Here is a 26,653-nt window from a genome sequence, read left to right as displayed (position 1 = left end):
TACTGCTTCAAATTTATATTGAAGGTGTGCATCTGTTTTTGAAGGGGGAAAACTTTTTTTTTTTTTTTTTTTTTTTTTTTTTTTTTTTTTTTGCTAGAATGCATCTTCTAACAATCAGTTTGACTACAGTATGTAGCTTATTCTGAGGCTTGAAGGTCTTGGGGTGATCCAGGTTTCCTGTATTTTTTTTTCTTTTTGCATGTGTAGTGTTTGGCTCACTGTATGGGAGCTGGCTTCTTTTTCAATGCCTGCTTTAACACCTAAGGGATAAGCGTTGGCCAACGGTGTCCTTCTACAGACCCAAGAATACATTTATCAAAACCCTGTCAGCCAAAACATATGTAAGATATGTACATCTGTGGTTTATTCTGACACTCTTATATCTGCATATGTTAAGTTTAAGCAGCAACACAATGATGTTTTGTTATTGACATGGATGCGAATATCTCCCCCACACACATTCTAAAACCTTAACAAATGAAATGAGGGGGCCTGTTTGGATGTTTTCTGCATCAAATCATCAAGGTGAACTGGGATAACAGCCCAGTTTATCACTTGGTGGAATTTGTCATAAGCAAAATATTAGACAGTGTATTAGCAGGAGCAAAACTGCCAGTTATGCACTGTGGTTGTACAATCTGGAGTTGGATGTGTGTGCTAACCGCAGAGCTTTTTATGTAAGCTTCTGAAATTAAATAGTCCTTTACTAGCTTGCAGTGTGCACTACTAGATCTTCACCTAGGCTAATTGAACTACTTAGAGAAGTTGATATTTGTGCATGCTCAAAATTCAGTTCTGGAGGGAATTGTTTAATTATGGCCTTATCAATTAAAGGAAATGAATCTACAGTCAGCATCTTTGGATTTATGAAAGTATAAATGTGGCATAGGCTAATAAATTTAATGCTCAAATACTAGAATTCTAACAGTTTGCTTACAATGAAAAAAAAGTGCCTCCATGTTAGGGGCTTATTTTATTATAATGCTGCATTTTGGTAGTTTAGGTTTCAGTTGTACAATTCTGATATGCTCTTTTAAAGTATAAATACATTCTGACAACATGTTGTTACAGGAACTGTGAGGGATTTGGTGATGCTACAGATGCTGCTCACAGAGGATTAAATTTGATTCCTTGGTTAGAACAGTTAATAATATATGTGCTAGATCGGATGGTGTAAAAGACTTGAAGTAATTCAGTAATGTCAGCAATGCCATGCTTATGTGACTGGTTCATGGATATAGGATACGATTATGAATCACATGTGAAAACAAATATAAGTGTAATTATTCTGGTTTTACTTGGATGTAAGTTTATAATTTCAAATGATAATGATGACTTAAAGCAGTTCTCCAATTAATAATTTTAGGATGCTTAATTCTAATTGCCTAAATGTGAAATGGTTTGGGTCTTAGAAGGCATTTGTAAGGTTTTGAACCACATCTCTTAACACTTGTCTTTTACATAATTTTGAATAAAAAAGATTTAGCAGTATGGGAATCCTTTTCAGGTGATTTTGTGCTCATTTTCTTTCTATGGTTTGAACTACACTTTCAACATAAAAAGTTGGAACTACTTAAGTTATGAGTGATGCCACAGCAATGAGGTTGTTCTATTCTGCAGATCATTGTCCTCCACTGAGAAATGTAGCGGCCCATGCTCAACTCATGAGCTGTATCCTAATGCAGATTGGTACATTGAGTACTGACTGCAAGCTTTCACCAGAAGGCTGAAGATCAGGCTGTGAGATTAATTCATAGCAGAGGTGTTAATAAGTATGCAATTCTGAGCAAGATGATGAGGTTTAATGCAGAATTTAGTTACTAAGAAGTTTGCAGATACCATGTGAGCATACTTTTAGGCAGTTGCAGGTCATCCTTAAATCGGATTTTCTGACCAAATTTGTAAAGTAGCTTAAATGCTATACTATTCTTGTTTTTTTGTTTGTTTAGAGCTGACAGATTTTTTGCGTGCACTCACATAAATATCAAGAATAAAGTACATCTATTTCTAACTTCCCACCCTTAGAAAAGGAGGAAGTTGTTACAGTTGAGAAATTAACTAGTTAGACCTAAAACAAGCCGAAAGGTTAGCTAACCATTATGTACTTAGATATGCTATGTGCTAACAGTCATTTAGTGTATATGAATATGTGCCTTTAGTTTGTGTAATCAGCTTAATTGGTATCCTGTTGACTTGCACTTGATTACTAAATTCATAGTCCAAGTTCTTTTATAACTGTGGGTTCTAAAGTAATACAAGGCAAACAGCAACTGTCGAGTCGCTTTGTTTGAATTAAGGTTTGTTTCTCTTGCAGATCTGCTTATGAATGTCCATTTTTGAACCTTGTGAATTTGTTGTTTTCTTGAATATATTCTAATTTCAGATGTTAGTAATTACAGTAAAAAGTATATCATACATTTTAAAAGGGGTGTTAAATAGTGCATATCTGAACTTGAAACAATTAAATTTCTCTTTGTTCTTGTATACAATGACATTTGCTAAAGTGAGATACACCCCTCTATTGCTAAGAGGAGATATTAGACATTTGTCTTTTTTTCTTTTACTGTTCATGTATGTATAGGAAATATTGTTCATAGATCAGGTTGGAAGGAGAAAAAAGGGAGAATTATCATTAGCTGGCTTAGGATGCATCTTCATCTCCTGGCGTTGTACTGTTTTGTTGGGGCTAGCAGGAGTTCCTCTTTCATGTCAGCTGTCTTTGAACATTTTATACACATGTGGTCCAGCTTCTTCTCCTCTTGTGCAGGGGAAAGTGTGCGAAGGAGATGGAGGAGTCACAAATCCGTCTTTTTGTCTAGTCACAGAGAAGTACTGTAGTTTGCTAATTAACCTACAATCTAAGTGAAATGTTTGTACTGATACTTAGTTTTTGTTAGAACAATCCATGATATAATTACTCAGAACTCTGTATGTATGATAGCTTCTCTTTTCAACAAGCATTATTGGAAGATTTGCTTCTGTATCTGTAAAAGGCAAATTAGATTTGAATTCCTTTCATATCTTTTCCTTTGAATAAATAGTTATTGCCAGAAAGTTCTTAAATTGTGCAAGGTGCTTTTTGTGTCTTAACAGGCTTTTCAAAAATTAACCATGTCTGCCCTGCTGTTTTGTTCATAGCTTTTGATCTGGTAAGGAAGTGACATTTGTAACCTACCTTAACACTTGGTTTTGGAACTGCTAGAATTCCTTCTTTAAGTAACGAGCCGTTAGTTCCTAGCTTTCATTGTGCTGTTTGGGGAAAGAAAAAAGTATTCAAATTCACAGTTACTTTTTGGTGGTATGGTGAAAGCAGAAGTTGATGGTGATTTGTCAGGAAAATAAAACCCAGGTCTGTTTTCATCAAATTTCTACATGTGTAAACATACTCAACCTTTATTTATCAAAGATAATGAAATGGCAGAATAAATGGACGCTTCTCAGCAGTGGCAAAAACAGATATGAAACTGATACAAAGATCAGCTGTATACAAATTGAAGTAATGTTGATTTATCTTAAGGTTGCTTAAGGTGTCCTTTCTTGTTAAATGAAGGTTGTTTAGTTGATTTTAAAGAATTATTGCAACTCTTTTAGAGCAGAACTGCAAATCACGTCATCTTCCACCTTCCCCTTGTTATTAATTACTAATATTATACTTTATACATATAATATTAAATAATTATACTTCATACGTACATTTAGAAACAGTATTTCCAGTTCCGGGGTTTACAGACAAGTTTCATTTTTTTAAATTTCATCTGTATTGTTTAAGTTAATAGAAACAATTGAAGAAATTATCTGAACTTCTAATACAGTGGCAGAAAAGCCTAATGTGGAGCTTTGCAGAGCTTGAAAATTCTTCAAAGACAGCAGGATGTTCTTGTCTTTTCTCCTTTCCCACTGTGCCCCTTCCCCTTTTCCTGCTGTCATTAGTATTATTGCATATTGCTTTTCAGAAAGCTCATTTAAGTAACATGAATGTTTTGATTAGAAGATAAATGCATTCTGTGCTCTTTTGTCAAAATTGTCTTGTTATTTTAACATTTAGTGGAAAGATATGCTGCAGTGATGAACTTTATTTTTTTTCTCTCATCACTTAAATAAATGTCACAAATAACATTGTCAAGTTAACTGTTATCCTGCTCAGCCTACTTGTCGCATGGAGGAGTTTAATTATTAAGAGTAGGAGTGATTTGGTTTGGGAGTTGTTAATTGAAAGAATAAATGAAGCTCAATCTGAGGATCTCTTCAAGCATTTGAAGATTTTAATGACACATTATGTAAGGATTTAAGATAGAAGCTGAATGTTTGTTGCTTTTCTTGTAAGTAGCTGTTTTAAATGTGGTGTTATTTGTGAGAATGTTTGCTTTGAAGACACCAATAATCTCATGTATTGGTCAGATTTGTACCCGTCTTTAAAAATTGTTGCTCTCTGTTTTTTTTTTTTTTTCTCCTGAATTGAACAAAATGCAGTGTATTAAAGTACAGTGTAAAACTAAATCACAAAAAGAAATGTAAGCTGTAAAGAAATAGTAATCGTAGTGAGAGGAAGATGCGTTTGGTGGAGAGGTGGCAGAGAGTGTTGTGGCCACCTGCTTTGACTCTGAAAAATGCAGCGAAATCCCACTTCTGTCATCGTAGCTTATTGAAGTGCAGTTATTTTGAGCATGGAGTATGTGCTTAAGAAGCTGATGTTATAGTATAGTGCTTGCCTTTTGTGTGAGGCTTCCCTTTATCCCAGATGGCCTCTCAGTAATGGGGAACCATAAAGCTAGCAGAACAGGGTATATTCCTGAATGTGCCAGAAAAAGGCAGTCGTGGAAGCATTGTAGGCTTCTGTGGGACTGCTCTATGTTAGTGTAAGGAGAAAAAAAAAAGGTTCTGTTCCTTCTAGGTGAGTGCTGAACAAACATGATGTGTTGTAACCAACTTGTCCAAATAACTCCCAACAACAAGTTCCTTTAGCAGACCAATTCAGAAATTTCTAGGCATGCACCTGATCTCTTTTTTGCTCTTGAAATTATGAAGATTTTTTTGTTTCCCTTTACTCTTAAGGAGGTTCCTTGAGCTGTTGAGAAGCCTTTAAGGTGCTCTTGAGCCTAGATCAAAATTGCAAGCGTCTGACCAGAGTCCCTGTGACTTCATGGGCTCCGTTACAGCTCTGATGCTCTGGAGTCCATGCGCAAAATGGGGGTAATAACTGCAGGGCTGCCTGCTTGTTGGTGTCTTCATCTTCATTCTGCAATTTGTTATGCTGCCAACAGTTTGGGGAAAAGTAAACGCAGGGTAGATGACAGGCTGCGTTGTGATCTTACACCCTTTTGCTTTGGAGCCATGTGTATTCCTAAAATAAATTTCATGGGCTTTGCTGACACGAACACTTGAAGATATGGGTGTAATTAATTTTACTTATTGGTCTGTGTTGACAATGTCACTCTGTAAGCTGAAGTCCTGTTACCATCAGGAAGTGGGATGGAAAAGCTGTGATGCTACAGCACAGAACTTCAGCTAGAAGTTTCTCATGTAGCTCCTTTTAAAAGGGAGAGGGAGAACCAAGTGCTGATTTCCCCTTATTTGTAAGGACAGCTTCCTATGAACTGGATAGGATCTCTCTGAACTCGGTTCCTTCTCAGACTGCCTCCTGCAAGAGCAGTTAGCAACAGTGGCCTGATGAGGACTGCTGTTTCCTGCCCTGTCAGGGCTGGGAGGCAGCCTCTGACTTGCTCAAGACAGGATTAAGGTTTACTCCTGAAGCTGCCAAGTTTGTTGAGCCATTAATTACATGCTTAATATTTCAGTGACAAATTCCCTCTTTACCATGAGCATAATGTCTGAAATTTCTACGCTTTTGACCTGTGTTGAAGGCATGTCCTCCCAATGTGTGCTTTTTGTCTTCCTCACTTGAACATCATCTTTTGCTTTTATTTCACTGATTCCTGTTGATTTATTCATTAAAGATCAAATTTGAGTTACCGGGTATACTCACTGAATGAATGCTTGATACTGTCTTTGTACTCTTTCCTGTGATAGTGATTTTGAACTGAAGTATTTGTGACAGCATGTCAGCCTAGGACGTACATAGTAGTCCAGACCTAAAGATTAGGTTTGTCCTTTAAATGTAATAGAGGGTTTTGAATCTCAGAACCATTGTCTGGAGTGGATTCCAAGTGAGAAATGAATTACCAAATATTCTTTTCACTTGTTGCTGCTGGGCTTTTTATCTGCTTTGCCAATGAGGCAGAATGCTGTATTTTAGAACCTTTTTTTGGATTTGGTTAGGGTTCTGTAGGTATTCTTACAAATAGTTTTGGATTTGTAAATTTATTTTTGTGTTTTTGAGGTTGCTCTCTGCAGAGAGGGTTGACAACTTCTAGTCTGGTAATGTTGCTTTTAACTAGATTGCATCAAAATAAACTTGGAGGTAAATCTGGACTCTGTTTAGGATGGATTATTTTTTTTGTTGCACTTGATGTGTTCCTGTTGTATATTTCTCAGACCAAAAAGCAGCAACTGGAATTCTGCCTCTTAGAGAGATCAAGTGTTCCTGGGACCAGAGCATGGGATATTTGCTGCATAAGTAGCAGCCCGTTTACTTCTCTGAAGAGTTATAGCTTATTCAAGTGCCTTCATGTTTAAATAAGCGAAAAAGGTTTGGCTGGTCGTAAAGAAAAGTCCTTAGCTTGTGTGGGTTGGTTAAACAGTAGAACTAGCTTCTTGGAGGGGTGGCTGGTACCACATGCTCCTCAGTATTCAAGACGCATTTGGGCAATGCCTTCACAAATGTACTTTAACTTCTGGTTAGCACTAAAATGGTCAAGCAGTTGGTCTCAATTTTTTGATGGCCCCTTCCGACTGAACTGTATTTATAAGTACTCTGTTTAGGAAACTGATCAACCTCAGTGTGAGAAGGTATCGTCTGAGAAGGCTTGTGATCTGAAAAACTGGCCTTTCAACCAAAAAAATCAGAAATGCATTTGAGTGCTTACAAACTGTTATTAATCTGATATTTTATACTATATAAGAATTAAGACTAAGTTCAAGTTAAACAAGTTAAAACTGTCTTTTAATGTAAAAAAACAAAATCTTGAAATGTCGCTTCTTTCAAGTTGCATTCCAAAGCTGAAAATCGTGATGGGTCTGGTTTAATATTTAGTTCTCTTTTTTTTTTTTTTAACAGCTATTTCATGCGTCTCTGAGATTTCTTTTTATTTTGTAATAGTGCAGCTATGTTGATTTTTTTTTTTTTTTTTTTTTTTTAGTTGAAATATGGACACAGATGGAACTGTCAATTTCACTGTAATGAAACTTGTGTATAAAGTAAGAATGCTTTGGACTCCTGTCTGTCTGTAGTAGGATTAGCCCTGCTAATGTGTCTGATATCTCAGTTATGACTTATTTGCTGGCTTTGTACTTCAACTTTGTAGCTTTATGCAAGTAGAGTCTTCTGGGTGTTTCTTAATAGTTATTATTTTTAATGTATAACAGACAGAAAAGCAGAATCATGCCAATTTAATTGGTATGTTAAGGTTTTTTTTTCTTATGTAAACCCTAGATCCTATCAATTTGTATATGTTTCATTCATGTTACATATAAATGAACCTTTAATATCTTTTCTTGCAACATGAAAGCTTAGTCTTCTGGTAGGTAGTAGAAGAAGCAAAAGATAATGTCTCCTCCAATTGTATTGGTGTGGGTTAAGCAGAATGTGCCTAGCTGTAGTTGATTGGAGCTGTGCCTTTTAATAATGACAATATAGTGGGAAATAATGGTGAACTAAAAATCATTTCTTCTGCATCTCCTATCATTTGGTTCTGAATGCATCAGAACTAGTTAAACTAGCTACTAACTAATGAAAAGGTCTGTGAAAGGTAAATCTTTAATGATGGGTTGATTGTTAAACATTGTAGAATTGAGCAGTATTTGTCACATCATGTAGAAGGTGAAGAACTGATACCTAATTTGACATAGCAAAGCCATCAGATGTGCACAAATCATGAGCCTTCTGTAATAATCATGGATGAGAAGATGCTATTTTTGGCCTGGAGCCCTACTCTGTGGTGACATTGCTGTTTTTGATCAGCATGTACAGGGTTATGAGATCAAATATTTTTGTCAGTTTTATTTTCTTTTTGGTGTGCTTTTTTTACTTGCAGTCTGCGTGTATTTTGCCTGTGTATGCTACCTACAGTATTACTGCAGTTTAGCTATCATTCCTTTATTTGCTTATGAAGCTGCGATTGCAGGACATGACAACTTATTCTTGCTCTCACCCTCCTCCACTTTGTTTTTGCCAGGCTTTCTGAAAGGCGATTGGAAATGAGACAGTGGCTTTCTTTGGTGCTGCAGCGATAGATCACGCAGAGTAGTTGACAGATAGAAGTAGAGATAGTTACAGGGTGGGGGATGGGATTGCAGGAGTCTATCCCAGCCTCTTCTGTGAGGCTAGTTAAAAAGAGGATGTTTTTCTTTTCATTTTTTGGTAAAAGTTTGCCATGTAATCTGAAGGCTGAGTGCAGTCAGATACATATGCACGTACAAAAACTCACATTCTGTGTCTTGCTTGGGATCATCATGTTCTAGAGAGACAGTAACTAATATTTTCTGTTCTGATTTGTTTTTCCCCTTTTAGATCCCTGCAGTTCTCTCAGCCCACCGTGCTTTACTGAGGAGGACCGGTTCAGCCTGGAAGCCCTTCGCATGATCCATAAGCAAATGGATGATGACAAAGATGGTGGAATTGAAGTAGATGAAAGTGATGAGGTGAGAGGATAGAAAGCCCTCACTTGTGCATACCTGCAAGGTCTGTCCTTTTCTCCCTGTTTTACATAGCTGCTCTGATGTTCCGGAACTTGAGTAGTTGTTCCTTTTTTAAAACTTGGCTCTTTTTTATGGCCAAACGTGGAAGTTAAATCTGGTTTCTGGAGGTGTCAAAAATGAAATATATTAGTCCGTTGTTCTAGCCTAAAAGAAAAGTTTTTAAGGCTCACACATAAAGTGGATATTTTTGTGATTAGCGTTAAGAGGCAGACCTTAGTTTAGCTTGCAGTTAGGGTAACTAAGAGTTGATTTGAACTGCCAACTTTTATTTTAGTTTCTTTTTTTCTCAGGGTATTGCTGGGCTTTCCTGCTTACCTCAGATCTCTTTCAGACACTTCTTGCTTCAAAACAATACCTATTAAAGACACTCTAGAACAGTCTTTTGTTGTCATGCTTTATATGTTTATGGGCAAGTAGTAAGAACCTTCTGCTGTAGGTTAATGGTCCTATTATAGCCTATAGACTAATGAAGATTTGTTATTTAGACCTGCCTTAAGCATGGTTGCTTATGGTTGTGCTTGGCTGAGCTTGGTAGGCATTCTTCCGCTGACTCTGGAAGAGGTCTTGCTTTTGTACTTAACTTGACCATCTGGATCTGAGATTTACTGGGGAGGAATAAAGATAAATACTTGTAGTTTCATTGTTCTTGCTTCTCCTGCTTTCTGGTAGGAGAAAGGAAGGGGAATGAAGATGTCCCCTAAAAATGAGAATGTATTACCATGTGGTTTTAAGGTGAGTGAGAAAAGTCTGATTTTTTTCATCTCTTTATTTTGTAACTCCATAGGGCAGATAGTTCTCACTGAATGACATAAGTTGTGAATTATGTCGATTCTCTTCTGTATGGTCATGAAAACTGACACTGATGCTCAATAGGAGTTTTCTGTAGGAATGCTATACAGTGGGGAAAATGATCCCAAGTAAAATAACATACTTAAGGAAGTAACTTTGAGGAAAAAAATTCACCCTGTACTTTGAAGTATGCCATGAGGCAGCAGTTAAGCACTGAAAACATTCTGTAACATTAGAGCTAAATTGCTTATCATGATGTTCAGGATATGGACAATCCAGCATGTGAACTGAAATTCTGGTGGTTGTGAGATTTCTGAATGCCTTTTCAGGATGGTTGAAATATGTTGAAAAATGTTGAAACACTTATGCATTGGAAACTTTCTATTGGCTTTCTGTTAGTATTCAAAAAGCTTGCCCTTGTGTCCAGTGGACTTCGTCTTTATTTCCGAACTTAAGTTTCTCCCTGAGCAGTTCTTGAAGAGATGCTGTTATAAGTTGTATGCAAGATTACTAAAACTGTATGTTCAAAATACTCATTGTGCATAAACTAAATTAGCTGAAATGTAACCCTTTCTCTGCCACTTAATTTATTTTAAAGCATTGAAGTGTTTAATAAAAAATACGTTAGTTTTTTCTTCATTTACTTTCCTGCAAATAGTGTGTATTTGCACAGATGTACTTTCTTCCAAGATGATAATTTTAGGTTTGCTAATAAGAATTGCATTTTAATTGTAAATACAATTAGTAATCTGTATGTTCCTGTAGTGCTTGTAACCACATCTCAATCTTCAAAAATTTGATAGTTTAAGAATATATTTACCTGGTTACCTTATTACAGTATATACAATAGAATATATACAAAATGTGTCCTAATAGACACTGCTTCAGAAGCAGGTGTTTTCTGTAACCGTAAGAGTTGGCAATACTGCTTGTTTTGATTAAAGATGAGAACAGATAATAAGCCACTTTACTGGAAATAAGTCTTGCTTAAATACAGGTACTATGTATACTACTATGAGTTAGTGGATTAACAAGTTAGTGGATTTTCTACTGTTCTGTGCTGCATGGTTTTTGTTTACAAGAAGACTCCTGGAAGAGCATTATATTGATATTCACCATGTTTTTTATTTGGCAGGAAAAATACAACAAAGCACATTAAATTTTTGCTGAACTAACACAGTGTTATGATTACAAGTATATATTTACACAAAGGAAGGAAGTTCTTGTAAATAAGTTATTTTGAGAGAGGAAAGGTAACAAGAGGTAAAGCTGTTAAAGTATTTTAGCTATTTCAATTTGCTAATTCAGTTGAGAACCCCTAACAGTAACTCCAGGCATCTTTTTCTAAAGTTTCTCATGTCCCCTTTTTGCTGTGTTTTTTTTTCCCTGTAAAATAGCAGTCTCACATAAAACCATTCCATAAATTTCTCTTGAAAGTAAGAAAGCTTGTACTTTTCTAAGAAACTTCATTTACTCAAAAACTGACTGTAATTGGGGGCCTTTTAGAAGCTGAAAAAAGCTTGTAGTTAATTTGGGTGTCCTTCATGTGGGGAACTTGATTTAAACTTCACCTAATTTTTATTCCATGGGATTTATTAGATGACCTCAGTAAACATCTTATGCTTTTCAGTGACTAAGAAGGATAGAAGGAATCTAGTTAGTGTGGTCTGGTTAGATTTTTTTCCCCTTTAGTCTTTCTGTTAGATATGTTAGACTACTTAGTATAAACTAAGATGTCTAAAGATAGAAAAACTAAAGGAAAAAAGAAAGCTTATTTGGATAATAGATTATGCTTTGCTGTCTATTTAGCCTGTTGAGTAGGATGTCAGCATGAAATTCAAAGGTGCAGTAGAGAGTGGGGAAAAAGGAAGGGTGGAGAAAGAAGTCTATTTATTGTTAGGGTAGGTGAATATGAATTTATCAATTCTGACTCCTACTAATATTTTACTATCTATGTACAAAAGGTTGCAGTTGTTTACCTTGGTTTAAATATGTAGGCTGTTGAAGGATAACTAAAAGGGAGGACATTACTGATGGAGGTTTTAGTCATCTGCTGTGGGAGGCTGTCTGCTTCAGGAAGCATCTGTTACACAATGCATATACTGCCTGTTTTAGAGGTGAGGCTCAAGCAGTAAGACAGACTTGCATGCTTGTTAATTCTGGAGCTTTTTCTTCTCTTTCCAAAGAAGCTCTACATGTAGATCCTTCATCGAGAAACTTCCTCAAGAAATATCACTGTAGGAAATTGATAAGTTGGTGTTTTTGAAATACTGATATCTCAACTGTGTGTACAATATAACACAAAAACCAATGGCGTGATTTACAGCTTTGGGTTTATTATTTGATTTAATATTTGTATTTTATTTAGAGCACACTTGCATAATGAGGAAAAAAGGAAAACTCTCCAGTACAGTGATTAAAACAGAAAAATAACATGTATGATCTGATCAGGAATAGTAAAACAGTGCTTTGGCTGTGATAAGTTTGACAGGTGAAGATTTTTCTTGAAGTAGAAGTGACCATTTCAGAACGCATGCATGCTCTGTACAGCTGTTATTTGAGGGCTTGAAGTCATATTTGCATCCAAGATACGAATAACCCAAGAGAGATGAAAGAAACAGTGTCATGAGTATGTTTGAAAGATGATGAATTGGAGTAAAACAACAACAAAAAACCACAAACAAAAACTGAAATCCAAAACTGTCAAAAAATCCAGTAGGAAGTCAAAATGGAGGAGATGGAGCAGTCAAGTGTTAACAGCTCAATGGAAAAATCAGTAATTTCTAGCATCTGGGTGAGTTGGGAAATGTATGCCTTTGTGCACCCTGTCTTTGGTGCTCATGTGTGAGTAAAGTTCTTGTAGAGGAGAATCAGATCATGCTGTTCACTTTTACTGTGTAATTAGTTTGCTAGTGATATGTTCCTGGTTGTATGGGCTTCCTTTCTCTTAGCAATTAGGATGATGCATGCACACATCACTCTCTGCTTTAGAAGGTTGCTAAATTAAAATATTATGCATTAACATTACTATTTTAAAATCTGAAGAAATAAAATGTAACACAACTACTTGAACATGAAATTTTCCAAATTACTCCAGAGAGAGCTGTTAAGCTGTGAAGATGAGTTGGTATAAGAATTCTGTGGATATCTTTGTTCTTTAATTCCTTAAGTAATTGTGTGTTTCTATTGGGGGGGCGGGGGGGGCAGGGATGGACAAACAACAACCCAGGTAATTTACTAGATTAAATGACAACTCTGTTCATTTCAATAATCTGTTCTGGTCAGGGGGTAAGGACTAAACATTTCAGGGAAATTGCAAGCATTGCATTGCATGGTTGGAAATCCTGAAGAACTAAGCATCATGTAAGGTGGTGCTAACATTTTGAATATTTTGGGTATTAGGAGCATTAAAGCATGAGATGGAAGATGACTGTGTGTCATTTAAACTCTTGATGTTTCTAAGTGAGCAGCCCCTTCTGTGTTCTTGAAGAAAACCTAATCTATACTCAGTATCTCTGTTCTTTTTGGTTGTTAAATCTTAAAAATCTTGAGAGAAGTTGTAGCAAAGTATTTTTGGGGTAGTGGATAAGTACATCTGTATGTAGTCTTTTTTAAAAAAAAAGTGTCTGGTAGAGAGTGTGGATGGGCATTTGATGGACATACGGACATAATTTGCCAGCTATGATGTTTTAGTTTTTAGAGGTAGCAAGGTAGAGAGCTATTAAAAGTGGTTCTGAGCCTGCTCTGAAGAAATCCACCCAAATGTTCTTAAACTTACAGACTTTGTGTAATGAAGTTGGAAGGCTTCATCTCCCTTTGTTTAGTGTCTTGGGACCTTGTTATGCTCCAGGATCTTACTGCAGGTGTTGTCATTTCAGCTGGGAGGAGTACAGCTATAACCTGAGCTACTGTTCCTTGTTTGCATATGTACACACAGCAGGATAGAAAAGGAACTTTGAAGGATGTATTGTATCCTGATTTTTGTCGTCATTTTTATAATGAATGTCCCCGCACTGGTATTCATAATTAGGTAAAGTAGTCAGTGCTTCAGAGTCAGACTGTTGGGCAAGGTGCTCTTTTGTAGAGATGTCTACTTAAGCAGCTCAGACTGCAAATGCTTCAGCTGCTTTGCATCTCCAGGATATCTTGTGAGTTCATTTTACTTCTCTGTGCAAAAACATTGTGTGAAGACCATGGATCTTGCACATGAGTATACATTACATACTTAATAGCGTGACTGACAAAACTCTTCCTCCCAAAGCCATTGGCTTACTCTTGAGGTTACTCTTTAGTTTTAGTTATCAACTAAATTTGTTGCAGATGTGCGAAGAGGTCTTGTTTACTTTGAACGTTACTTTGAACTGCCTTATTTCCTTGTAGCTACTTAGAGCATGTCCATGCAGCAGTTCCTTCTCATGGCAGGCAAGTTAGGAGCCTGCTTTGCCCCCAGATGTAATGTCCGTGTCACTGTGCTGTCTGCACAGGGAGTCCTGTGGAACAACAGTGGATGCTATCATGGGTACTGTTGCATAGAAACTTATTCAACAGTGTTTTGAATGAGATCTAGCTCTTGCTGTGCCTCTGTGGAGCTACTTAAGCTAATATGTGACTGTCTGAACCTGTTTATGAACATTGCAGCCAGGCAGTCTTGCTACAAGGAAGTGTGCTTGCGGAAATTTTACCTTCCTTTGAAGGGACTGTGACGTTTACAGTAGAATAAGTGAAGTTTTCTTTTGAACTTCAATAATCTCTTTTGGTAGAAATTCTAGATTTAGGATTATAGATAATGCTAATATACAGTAGCTTCTGCCTTTGCAGCTATGGAAGCAGTTTTGTTTCTCTACTAATGTGTCCAATAGGCTTTGATACGTTGCCTTATTTCACATCTTTAGAAGCTATTTCTACAGGGAGAAATGGTGAATGCTGTGTGCCACATTCTCTTTTAAGAACATGCTTGCCCGGTGCCATGTATCTGATAGCAATAGATAATACACAGCAACAGGGCTTCCTGAAAGCCTATCTAATGGTGGCTGCTTTTAGAAGTGGCTGTATCTGAAGGTAGGGTTGTAGTTCGATATTTTTATTTTTATTTTTAAACTTTTTGAGTGTCCTTTGAAGAAATAAAAATGAAGGAAATAAGAAAACTGGGGGGAATTATATTGTATAATAAAGGAATAGTTGCTGGAGGGAGATACTAACACTGATATGTTACTAATTGCTCTTAAAGTGTGTCAGTTTGAGTCTATTTTAAGCTTCTGAAACTGGAAATCATAAACTTGAGTCTTACTCCAGAACAAGGAATAAACACAGCAGATGAATGCTTCCTTCTGTAGTTAGCGAGAGTGATTAACTTCAGCACTGTTTTGCAGAAGAATGCAATTGCTCATTTGAGCCTCAACAGGCAAAGATATTTTGAAACTTCAGTACTCAAACTGCCTAGCATCTTTTTTTTTTTTTTTTTTTTGTGGTGTTACGCATGGCTTTAGGTTGTTAATGCTATTTGCATGTCAGACCTGTATTGGATTTTGGTTTGTGTTTTTTCTTCAGAAGGATGAAAATTTTATGATGGTGATGGTTCTTGCTTCAGGCTAGTGTTTAGTGACAGGTTGGCTGTAATTTGAGTTAACTGTTGGAGTACCAAAGGTTTTCTAAAGAGGAATTTGGTGGCTCGCCTGACCTTGTAGCTGTTACAGGACTCCAGCTTCAGTTTGTTTCAGGGCAAATGTTTTCATTACACATAGAATCATAGAATCACAAGATTGGAAATGACCTATAAGATCATCTAGTCCAACTGTCTTCTCATTACCATTGCACCTTATTATGCTGCTGTATTCTGGGCTCTGGGATGTGAGTTTTTGTAGGAGTACAGGTATCTCCAGCCTTTGGGAATTGAAGGTTTGAATCTAGGTGTCTGCCTTTTCCTTTTTTTGAAGAAAAAAAGCACTTTCTACTTCAAGTGCTTACATTAACAAATGATTTTTTTTCTCGATGTATTTTTATGCAACTCATCTCTTATAGTCTTCTTAAAAGGCCTTTTTTTTTTTTTTTTTTTTTTTTCTGAGTAATTCTGCAGCCTAAGATAATCCTTGGCTGTTTTTTCTTCTCAGAGCTTATTCTTTTAACCTCTGTTTAGAGTTATTTTTCTAACCTGTTCTTTGTGTACTTAATGACCAGGGCAACAGAAGAGAGATTAGCTGCTGTGATGAAAAATAGAAAAATCCACCCACCCTCTTCCCCCCCCTTTTTTTCTCTTACCAGAATTGTTCTGTTTTTAGGGCTTTCTTCCATTTAAGACAACTCCTCCTGAACAATTTCTGTATTAGGCCTTTTTGAAATAATGGTATTTTAAACAAAAAAATAGAAAGCATATTTGACTTTCCTATCTCTTCATAATGCAGTGCATCCCTTCTCTGAAAAGTGTCATTGTCTGGTCTAGGTGTTTATGCTGTAACTTTGTCATTGTGACCGCCTCTGTTAGAGGAGCCTATGAAGGAAGATGTTGCTGTTATTGTCACAGCTTCTGAAAGGGGTGAGGTAGGTGGGACTGAACAGATGAACAGAATTCCATGGAGAAATTCTCAGAAGTGCATAACCCGTCCTGAGGAGTTACTACATGCGGATTATTAAATGCAAGCTACGAGTTTGTGTGTGGATACTTCATTTAAAACAAAACAACTTAGGTTTTCCTTGAGTATTTAATTGGTATTTTCCATTCTCCTTCTTTCCTATCTGAAAGCTTTGTGCTTTGAACTTGGATCTGTTTTCTGTATTTGTGAAGAAAGTTTGAAGTTAGGCTGTTTTCACCCAAAAGCTGGTGTAACTGTGTTTGCAGCTGAGCTGATTGTGAATAGATCTGTTAACTCCTGCTCCCTCTGCTGGCTTTGTAGCCCAACAACATGGCATTTTGGTATATAGGCTTCCTGTTAATCACTGCGAATGAAACAGCTATGTGTAATTCTTCGGAACTTGAAATGATGCCACTGAGGCATCATTAGTAAGAAGAAAATTGTCTCTAGGATGGCTTCTGTCTTTCAATTTTAAGTAGAACAAATTTTTGTTACTCAAAAGGCTGAAGTAATATTAGTACTCTCTTCTCATCCCTCAGGCAGTTTGCTTTAACTGCTACAGCAGGATTTGAGTATTACTCACTATACATAAAGGACTGATACGTTTTCAAATATTATATGGTCTTGCCTTCCAAAAGTGAAGAAGATTAAATCTGTTCAGAATGGAGAAGTATGCAGAGTGATTGACATGATACATACTTGTAAATGCTGTAAGGCTAGGATACACTAATAATGGTGTCAATATACTACCAACTGCAGCTTCAGTTTTTCTAGGATTTAATGATTGTAAATCAAGTCTGTAAAAATAGTAAACTTTCTGAATCTGACATAGTTGTCTTGCCTGAATTTTGTGCTGCTCACATAGGGAAGAGATGGTAAAGATTCTCTTCTGCCCAATTTATTTAGTTTTTGTTTAGAAATCAGTATTACTTGGGAATTAAAGATGTTTTCCTGTTTTCTTCAGTTTCTAAGGGAAGATATGCAATATAAGGATGCTTCTAATAAACATAGCCACCTGCATAGAGAAGACAAGCATATCACTATTGAGGATCTATGGAGACGATGGAAAACATCTGAAGGTAGGTAAAAAGGAATAACTAGAAATCATGGTGCTTATTGAAATAGACATAATTCAACCATTTTCTACCAAGTCACTTAGAGTAGTAAATGGATGACCTTTGCTTAAGCAAGCATCTTCAGGAATCTATAGTAGTACCCTATAGCACAGGGAGTAGATATTCGTATAAATCCAACTGAAAACCCGCTCAGCCCATCTAGAGTTAATTTCCATGTGCTCTGTGGAATGTATTGTGAATAAATTAGGATAGCTTAAATTCATTGACACAAGGTTGTGATTTATGGAAGTACCTGTTGCAGGCATTGAATTCCAGATGAGCTTGTTTTTAATTTAGTAATTCCTGAAGGTTGCTATCATAGTGTTTTTAAACATTATGCACTTCATAGTAAAGTAGAAATTCCAGTGTGTCTCCACTCTACGAATTCCTTTGGGCTATGAATCCTAATTCTTAGAATAAAACATTTTGTAAAGTCTTTTAAAACTTGGAATACAGGACATTGAAATAATGGCCCAGCGTGCACCCCTTCAGTTTGGAGGAAATATCAATATCAAATATAAAATGGTAGCTGTTTTCTGTTCATTGCTGAGTGTGGTCTAGAATATAGTGATTAAAATGAAACTCTAGAGGTTGCAGATTTTAGAGCTCTTAAAAGCATAATACCTTTTTTAACCTTTTCAAAAGGTACTGTGTTACTAATGAGCACTTTGGAGACCTGTAAAGTGCTATCAGTTGAACAAGAATAGAAATGGAAAAGAAAGAGTAGAAATGGAAAGATTAACATGCTTTTCATTCAGCTAACATGGGCACTTAAATGTGCATTTACCATTGGTTAACTGTTTGCTGTAATAAATGTATTTTAACCAGTGTTTTTTTTATCTAATCTTTTCAAGTATTCTGCAAGTTCTCCTTCACAAAAGATCTTGTGCAAAGAAAATACTACAGCTGCATTATTGGAAAAAAATCATCTCCCTAGAATTGTCCTTAGAATTATTATATGTAATTCTGGCTGTAATAATACTCAGTAAACAGGTAGTTCTGATATAATTTGTTCCAGGTCTCCTGAACATAGCAAACAGTGTAAGACTCAAAAGTTTTTGAGGGTACTGTCAGATCTCACTGTCTTTACAGTGATTTTGTTCTGCATCTCCTTATAGATACTGTTTGAGCACTGAAGAAGCCCCCTCTAGAGTGAAACTCCCAAGTGGTACTAATGGTGTGGTATAAATGATGCTTTAGGAAAAGTGAGAAGCTAAAGATATTAAAGCTTTATGTTGCTAATTGAAATACAGCTGACAGAGATGCTTTTTTATTTTCTTTATTTTCTCTTTTAATTTTTCCTCATAAGATGAAAAGTTGTTTAGATGTTTTTAAATCTTCACTTAAATTGCTGTAATTCAGAGATTCCAAACTCCTGTTTCTGTGATTACCAACCTTGTTACTGCTTTCAGAACTTAGAATCAAACCTAAGCAGTTTTGAATTGTTGTTTCTGAATTTCTTCTATAAACATGCTTGATTCTGGTGATCGGTAGAAAGTGTGAATCCTCTCAAATCTGTTTTCATTTAACTTGGGAAACATGGAAGATATTACTTTTCCTTCCTAGATGTTTTAGGAATTCTGATATAATTGCTAGTTTGTAGTGCCAGTTTAATGCAACTTAACAGCATTAAGCAAGATTGTGGAAAGTAGTGTAAGTGGTGGTATCAGTACATGGAGACTTTGCTCAGTAGAATGTTGAGGTATTGGTATGACAGTTACAAGCTTTAAATAGTGCCCTTGGCACTTCTACTTATTCTGAAACTAAGAAGTAATACGTCTAGATGACGTTTATACTGAATAAAATTGCCCTTTCCTTCCTATAAATATTACTTTGTGTGGATGTTTGTCTTCAGTATTTATCAAATAGCTTACGGTTGCTTTTCAAGATGCAAGATGGACAAAGTTTGAAGCAAGAAAAACATCAGAATATTGCTATTTAATTACTTTTGGCTTTATGTCCCTACCTGGCTCAATATGTAAGACACAGCCTCCACTGGTGCAAGTTCAAGAAACTGTGGAATTGCTGTTTTTTGCCATCATAAGAGGAACCACGTCATAGCTTAAATCAGTATCTGGGCTGTTGTTGCTCCATTGCCAGTTAGTTTTGGTGAGTCCTTAGTACAAAACAGCATCACTTAGTTTAGTTGATACTGATCGTTTAAATTTTTTAATCTCAATCTTAAGCTTCTGGAGACACAATTCTTTTCAGAGGAGTGGCTAAGAACTAGCATAGCTTGTTTTCAGCATAGAAAACATTGGTTTCTTAAAAGACTTGTGATTTCTATTAGTGCTGATCTGTTCTTTATGCTTATCCATTTTTATTTTGGTTCATATCTCAATCTTACGGCATTTGGCTGTTTTTTTGACTCATTATCATTTGCACATGTGCTGAGTACTTCATCTGTTCTCAAGTATCAGGCTTAGTGATTGCTGAGTTAAAGGTGAAGAACCAGTGTGTTTTTTTCACAAGGGTCATTAAGAGGCAGTAGCTGTGCAGCAGAGGTGATGAAGATGAACTTGCTCTGTAGTTTCTGCTCAGTCATGTTTTGTAGGTTTTTTTTGTCTCGAATGGACCAAGATTATGTAAATTTGGCTACTATCATAAGAGGTGTTTAGGCATGCAGTCTCAGTAGTAAGGGAGTCTGTAAAAATAGGGCAGGAGCCTTCAGCTGGGTATCCTTTCTCTGACATGTCCTGGGGAATGGACAGGGTGCTAATACTCTTGGCACTATAGCGTTGCTCCATGGGGCTTGATTTTTTTTTTTTCTGTAGCAAAATAGATCTATTCTGGTCAAACCTGGAGTTAATTAGTAGTTTGCTTTTGTCAGATTAATTGTAAATTCTATAAAAAGCTACTTTTACAAACTTTTTTTTGCCATTATGGTTTATTTCATGTTTACTCTGTATTGAGTGCATCGTGTCGACCGTTCTATAAAAAACAAAAGCTTCTTTCCTGTCCTGTATGTTTTTCTTTCGAGCTCTTCTATGTTAAAAGAAGATAACCTGAAGTACCTTCTTTATTAGAGGAAAAGATTTTTTTTAAAGGCTTTATTTATATATGATCACCTGTTTAAATCTGAGGTAGTATTTCACAAGTGTTGTTGCAGCAGCTGGGACTGAACTGTGTGCCATGAAGATGTTATGGTTGCCTTGCACTTTCTAATTCGTTTACTGTCTCAAGTTTTAAATACTGGAGGCTGGAAGCACGTGTGCACCCAGCTAAGGCCGGGTTATGTAAGGCTGCATGCCATTTGGAACAGGAGGGTACAGTACTGCAGACAGGCATTCTGCATGAGGGGGAATTAAACTTGTGCTTTTAGTGCTGCACTGTTGGAAAGATAGGGTCACCATTTACTTATTTTAAATTTAATTTAAAAATTGTAAGATTGCACAGTATTTCACATAATGCAGCTGCTGAAGGTCTTGCTACAGTGAAAACCTTGGAGTCCTTCCTCATGCTTGATATGGAATCACTTTGTTATTTTTGTCTGTATTGTGATTTTGCCTGACTAGTCTGTTTTCAGCTTTCAGAATATGAATGCCATTCACTATTTGCTGTAAAGTATTGCTGTTGTATGTATTCTGGTCTGTGTTGGAGGCCCGTAAGAGTACTGGGTCTGATACTGTAATATTTTACTTTACAGCTCCCTCTCCATAGAACTGTGCTTTGTCATAAGTTTAACATGAATAAAAGCATATCTATTGCCTGTTCTCCTAGTGAGCAATGAATATGGGTTAGCAAGGAACAGCTTTATACAGGGTCATCTCGCTCCTTTTACTTTCAAGTGTGTTTTTACAGCTGTTTTTTAAAAAGAAACACTGAAATTGGTATCCAAAATAAGCAAATAACAGCTGAAGCAAGTCTAGAGAGTAGGTGCTGCATTGGGGTGTAAACACTGTGGCTTTTACACCTGCCTGCCCAAGGCATGTTGCTGACATGCTGTCTCTCGAGATAGCTACTTGTAGAAATAGGAATGACACGAAAGCCTACTATGATTACTCTTTAGTGCCATATGCCTTTAACTTTGAGTCGTTCAATTGCTACTCCTCCATTTGCTATCTACTGTATTCTTTCTGGGTGATGAAAATAAGTAAAAGTCACTCCCTCAGCACACTTGGAGCTGTCACATTCTAATTGGCAGTGCTGATGGAGGTGAACTGCAGCTGACTGCTTGACTTTGAGTACACTCATGTCATCAGTTCTCCTGTATCGTGTTTCAGCAGGCTGTTGCTGCTTCTGCTGAATGAAGGCCAGCTTACTTCTCACTACTGTATGCTGTTGAGGGATAAATTTATATGCTGGTTGTAAGGTCTTATTGGAGACAGGTCAGGCGATCCTTCTGACTTCTATACGAAAACGTGAATAAAAAGAAAGCTTGAATGTTTTGGCTGTTGTAAATGAATTTCCCAGGGCTTTGCTGTGGTGCTTCAGGAAAGGGAAGTAGAGGCCCCACATGCAGACCTAGCATTAGAATGTCACTCGTGCAGAAATAGATTACAAGCAGGTATACAACAATTTCAACATAGTAGTAGTTTTGTGGAGGATAGCGCTTTGGGTTGAACACTTGTTGTGCAGCATCATTTGGAATCTGGAGTAAGTTGCCTAGTGTGAAGGTTGACTTTGTAAAATAAGTTAAATTGCAATTTGTTTTTGTATTATGCTCTCTGCATTAATACTCTCAAACATTACAGGTACCTAAAGGAATTTCTTCCTAAGTTGAAGGAAGCTTCCATGGTGATAAAAGGAAGCTTTGAGGACATTCCTGTAATAGAATGCTTGTTTCTGGTTTCCCAGGATAGCCTATTGGTCTGCCCTCACCCCCTAGTCTGCCATCTAGTTGAAAGCTGTTTTCTGTTGGTTTTAAATAAAACACAGAGATTAAAAGCAACTAACTATTGCATAGAAAGTAAAAGTTAAAAATCTGACAATTTCTACAAAGAAATTGTGTATTTTGGAAGCAGTTTTTAAATGTGGAAACTGAGCTTCATACGGGATACAAGTGTACTTTGTTTAGAGCCTAAATGATATCTCAGTCTGCCCTGTAGTTTGGGTGTGATGGTAGTACCTGCTTGTGTTACTTAAGGCAGCTAGCTTGCTCTTTATGATGTTAAGGAGAGAGAATATGTGATCAAAGTTTTGTTACTTTTCATTTATCCTAATGTTTTCCTGTTCATACACTTCTAAAAACTGAATAATTTCTTTCCTGTGTACTGAAAATATTGTCCTCTATCAGATTTGGACTTGTATTTTTTTCTGCACAATTTGTTTCTGAAAGCATCTTATTTTTATGCTACTAATTATTTGCAGAGGAACTTTGAACCCTGCTAACACCTCCCCTAACATGAATGAGTTAGGTTTCAAGTGTCTTTTCTCAAGGTTAAGCTTGATGTGTAAAATTTCCTAATTTCATTGTTCAATCCATGGATTGTTGTCACTTTATCCTTTCCAGGTTATTACAATCCTCTTTTCCCTGCTGTAGGGCTAGAAGCATCACACAGTTCTTCAGATTTGGTAGCAATGTGTCTGTGTGCCTTTTTTTCCAGCTGCAGATTACTTTCACTCATTAGTTAATTGCACGTCCTCTTTTACAGCTGTACTTGTTTGCCACTGGATCAGTTAATCAGATAATTGCTACTTACTTGCTTCTGAGCAAGTGGATATGCTTGACAGATCCTGTAGGGCATTAGGAGCTTGTTCCGCAGTTAAATTTTTAGCTATGGATAACATGTTGAGAGAGGGGGAGCATAACCAGTTTAGGATGAAAGATCAAGCAAAACAGCTTTTCATATAAGATGTGAGGGAAAGATGGCAGTGTTTTTCCTTAGCTATACTGGTCTATACTTGGATGCAAGAATTTGTTTATAAAAATGGAAAGACTGTGAGGTTTAGGACTTAGCCAGACCTCGTGCATGATATTGTATTTTACTTTGCTTTAGATGCCATTCTTATTGACATCTGGATCAGCCCCTCCCCAGAATCTTTGTTGTCTTATTCTTTTTAATCTCTTAATTAAGAGAATGGCCCTTGGAACTACTCTAACATTTTTCTTGTACTTTTGGAAAGCTGTTGACTCCTGGAAAAGACTTTTCTCACATCTCTTTTTTTTTATGGGGGAAAATAATCTTAATGAAAAGAACTGCTTATTGGAATCAGGAAAAATAAATTGTATGTATGACTTTAGTTGCTTGTCTAAATTGCAAGACTCAGGCTTAATTATCTTCTCTTTAACACTGACTGAGTAGTGGTTATATACAAATAAATTAAAAAAACAAACCAACACAAAGCCAGGTATTTCTTGAATCTGAGGATTCTAGCCTATCTAGTGATAAAATAAAGTGAAATAAGATTCTGATAGACCTAAACAAGCATGAAAGTTGGAAGTTTTCACTGTGTGATTTGTAGTTTTCTAATCAGACAGCTAATTTGCCATGGGTTTCTGTAGAACTGAAACAGGCATTCTGACTACTCTTCATTCTGATTCAGTATGTTGGTGTGGAAGGTCAAAAGAGGAAATATTTATTAAAAGGAGAAATGTTTGTTACTTACGCCTTTGTTTTAACAAACAAAGTTGAATTTCTTGTGGACAGATTCAGAATATGGAATGCTAGAATAAGAGTTGACTCCATGTTCTGATTAATCTTAAAGCTGAGAGACGTCATTTAAGTAGGCACACCTGTGTATAACTGTTAATAGCAGTCTCTTCTGTTTTTGTAAATGGGAAAGTATATGAGAAGATCACAGCAAGTACAAGTTTTCATTTTAGTTCAGAACAGATAGACCTTGCTGCTCTATGGATTTTCTGTACTAATGGAGGTATCTGGTGTAGTGATGGGTAATGAATAGTGACTTATTTCCCCATTATAACTTACTAGATTGTTTTGGGAACTTTCTTCAGTGTTCTGTGGAGAAGGCTATCTTTTTGTCTTTGCAGTAGAGCAAAAGTAACTTAGTCTATTATGAACAACTTCAGTAATTGTATTTCTTCCATAAAACGTATAATATCACTGAAGTTTTATTAAAAATGAGAACCAATTTCAGTTTGATTTTAACAATATGATTGCAAAATACTTTCAGGAGAAGAGAAACTTGTTAATTTTTCCATTTGCAAACTCGGTGAACTGTTGCTTCCAGAACTGCATGTTCTGTACTGTCAATAACAAGGTGTCTAGTGTATAGTAGCTATTTTAGATGACTTTTGCCGTCTAATCCAAACAGTGCACTTGTTTTGAGTTGGTTTGTGAGTGTAGTACTTCTGGGGTGCAGTTAAGGACAATCTGGGATGATCTTGACTAACCTTTCAAGATGCTTAGAACAACCTGTGAACCTGATGGTTTCCCACTAAAGGAACAGTTAAGAACCTTTGCAATACAAAAACAATCTGTAAATAGAGTTGAACTATCTTTTACCAAAGTTTAGAGTATTATGACAAAATGGAGTCTGAAGATCAACACCTGGAAAAAAGGTCTGGTGCAAAAGCAAGGGAAGAAATGGGGTATGAAACTATGAAATTGCTTTTTGAATTTATCGGTGTGAAGCTCTAGGTTGGGGCAGCTGGACTGTGATGGCCAGAAATGTTTGGAGGTTATAAATCTATGGATAGTATTTCTAATATTTCTTCATTTACTTTAGAGCATTTATAGTTGTGACAGGTTATATAGACTCCTGCCATTATATACTTGAGATTTTTGAATCAATTTAAGCATTTTTCTTAGTGGGAATACCATTGCACATAATACAGAAGTCCTGGACTTTTGAAGGAGTTCATGTATTTTGCTGTTATGTATCCACTATCTTTCAATATTCTCTTTCACTCTTCCCATCTTTCTCACTTCTTTGCTTCCCTTTTGTGGTTAGTTTGCAAAAGCCTCTATGAAGGTGAGAGCGGGTTCCTGGGAGGGGTTTTGATATGGTACGTTAAATTATTGCTACAGCACCTGCTGTGACATTGGTTAATGTGAATACTGATTTGTTTGCAGTTCTTTTTGGCTAAACTCTCATGCTCACTGTAACTTGATTTTTTTTTTTTTCTACTGCTTGTCCGCAATGCCTTATTGCTTTTTGCTAAAATTAACCTTTTTTCTCTCAGTTCATAACTGGACTCAAGAGGACACTCTTCAGTGGCTGTCAGAATTTGTTGAACTGCCCCAGTATGAAAAGAATTTTAGGGAGAGCAATGTCAATGGAACAACACTTCCCAGGTGAGTACTTCTTGTGAATTAGTTTCAAATGATTCACTGTAGGCTGCCGATTTAGCTGTTATGTAGGAACAACTGCATGAACCTGCAGACTAACTAGGATGTGGTCAATTATAAGAAAAGAGAATTGCCATGGTATTTCTAAAGGCTGACTGATTCTTTTTCTGCTGAAGTAATTCTAGCTATAGTTTCCTTCCTGTTGCTCCTTTATCTTAGTTTTATCTCTTTTTCTGTTCAAGCTTTTATCAATGACTACATAATTATCTGTACATTAGCTCACTTTCTTTTGGACAACTTTGAATGTATTGCATGGGTAAATATCAGAACTATGTGTGGAAACCATTTTCTTGAGCATATTTACTACATTTGAGTATTGTGTATATTTTGAATTGCCAGAAGTTTCTAGACAAATCATTGCCTTTAATTACACCAGATGGATTCATTTTATGAATATTCCATAAAGGGTAGCACTATGATTTGACTGATCTTCCCTAGCCACGTTGTTTTTCATAACAAGATTATCATATTGTATCTCTTAATCTGATTGCATGACGTTAATCCATATAACAAAAATTCTGTACAGTGTGGGTGCATTTTCTTTGAGAAATGGTTTGAGTACAGCTTGTTGAAGTATGTAATGTGTTGTTTTGTCATTAACAGGATAGCAGTAAATGAACATGCTTTCATGATCTCTCACCTGAAAATAATTGACCGGAGCCATAGACAGAAACTTCAACTTAAAGCCTTGGATGTTGTTTTATTTGGACCTCTTACACGTTAGTGATTTTTTTACCTTGGCTTTCTATTGTATAAATTAAACAGCAGGAATGTCCAGTGACTTTTGATTCTGTAGGTAGAATAGCTTACTTTTATTGTGGGTATACTGATTGCTTGACATGCAGTATAAAACTGGACAACTGATTAAAATATTGTCAGAATGATGGATTAAAGGCCCACATACGTGTTAAAGACTACATAGAAATTGTAGTGTCTCCTCTAGACTGCAAGTTGGCTTTTGTGATGTCTTCTAAATATTTTTGGCTGTGCTTTCTAGACTCCTAGCTAATGTTAGGTTTACCTCCAGTGCAAGCTGGGATGCTGAGATTAGTGGGCATCATTCTTTAACCCTAAAAAGAAAAAAAGTGGGAGATGGTGATTGTTCATATCTGAT

The 26,653-nt window shown here is 36.4% G+C and overlaps 1 protein-coding gene across 2 annotated transcripts in view; it reads left to right on the top strand.

Moving 5' to 3' along the window:
* The window catches only part of STIM2 (stromal interaction molecule 2), a 63,753-nt gene that overhangs the window by 24,300 nt on the left and 12,800 nt on the right, over window positions 1–26,653 (top strand). For both annotated transcript variants that reach the window (XM_042871139.1, XM_042871138.1), the window contains exons 2-5: window positions 8,627–8,757; window positions 17,134–17,248; window positions 25,374–25,485; window positions 26,143–26,258. In XM_042871139.1, coding sequence (XP_042727073.1) covers window positions 8,695–8,757; window positions 17,134–17,248; window positions 25,374–25,485; window positions 26,143–26,258 — 406 coding nt within the window. In that variant the 5' untranslated portion in view covers window positions 8,627–8,694. The remainder of the gene's footprint in view (window positions 1–8,626; window positions 8,758–17,133; window positions 17,249–25,373; window positions 25,486–26,142; window positions 26,259–26,653) is intronic.

This window comes from Lagopus leucura, unplaced genomic scaffold, assembly GCF_019238085.1.
Source record: "Lagopus leucura isolate 7727_CA_CO unplaced genomic scaffold, USGS_WTPT01 Super-Scaffold_100004, whole genome shotgun sequence".
In the NCBI taxonomy this organism is placed as follows: domain Eukaryota; kingdom Metazoa; phylum Chordata; class Aves; order Galliformes; family Phasianidae; genus Lagopus; species Lagopus leucura.
The sequence above is the reverse complement of the archived record's forward strand: the minus strand, read 5'-3'. Positions and strand labels throughout refer to the sequence as shown.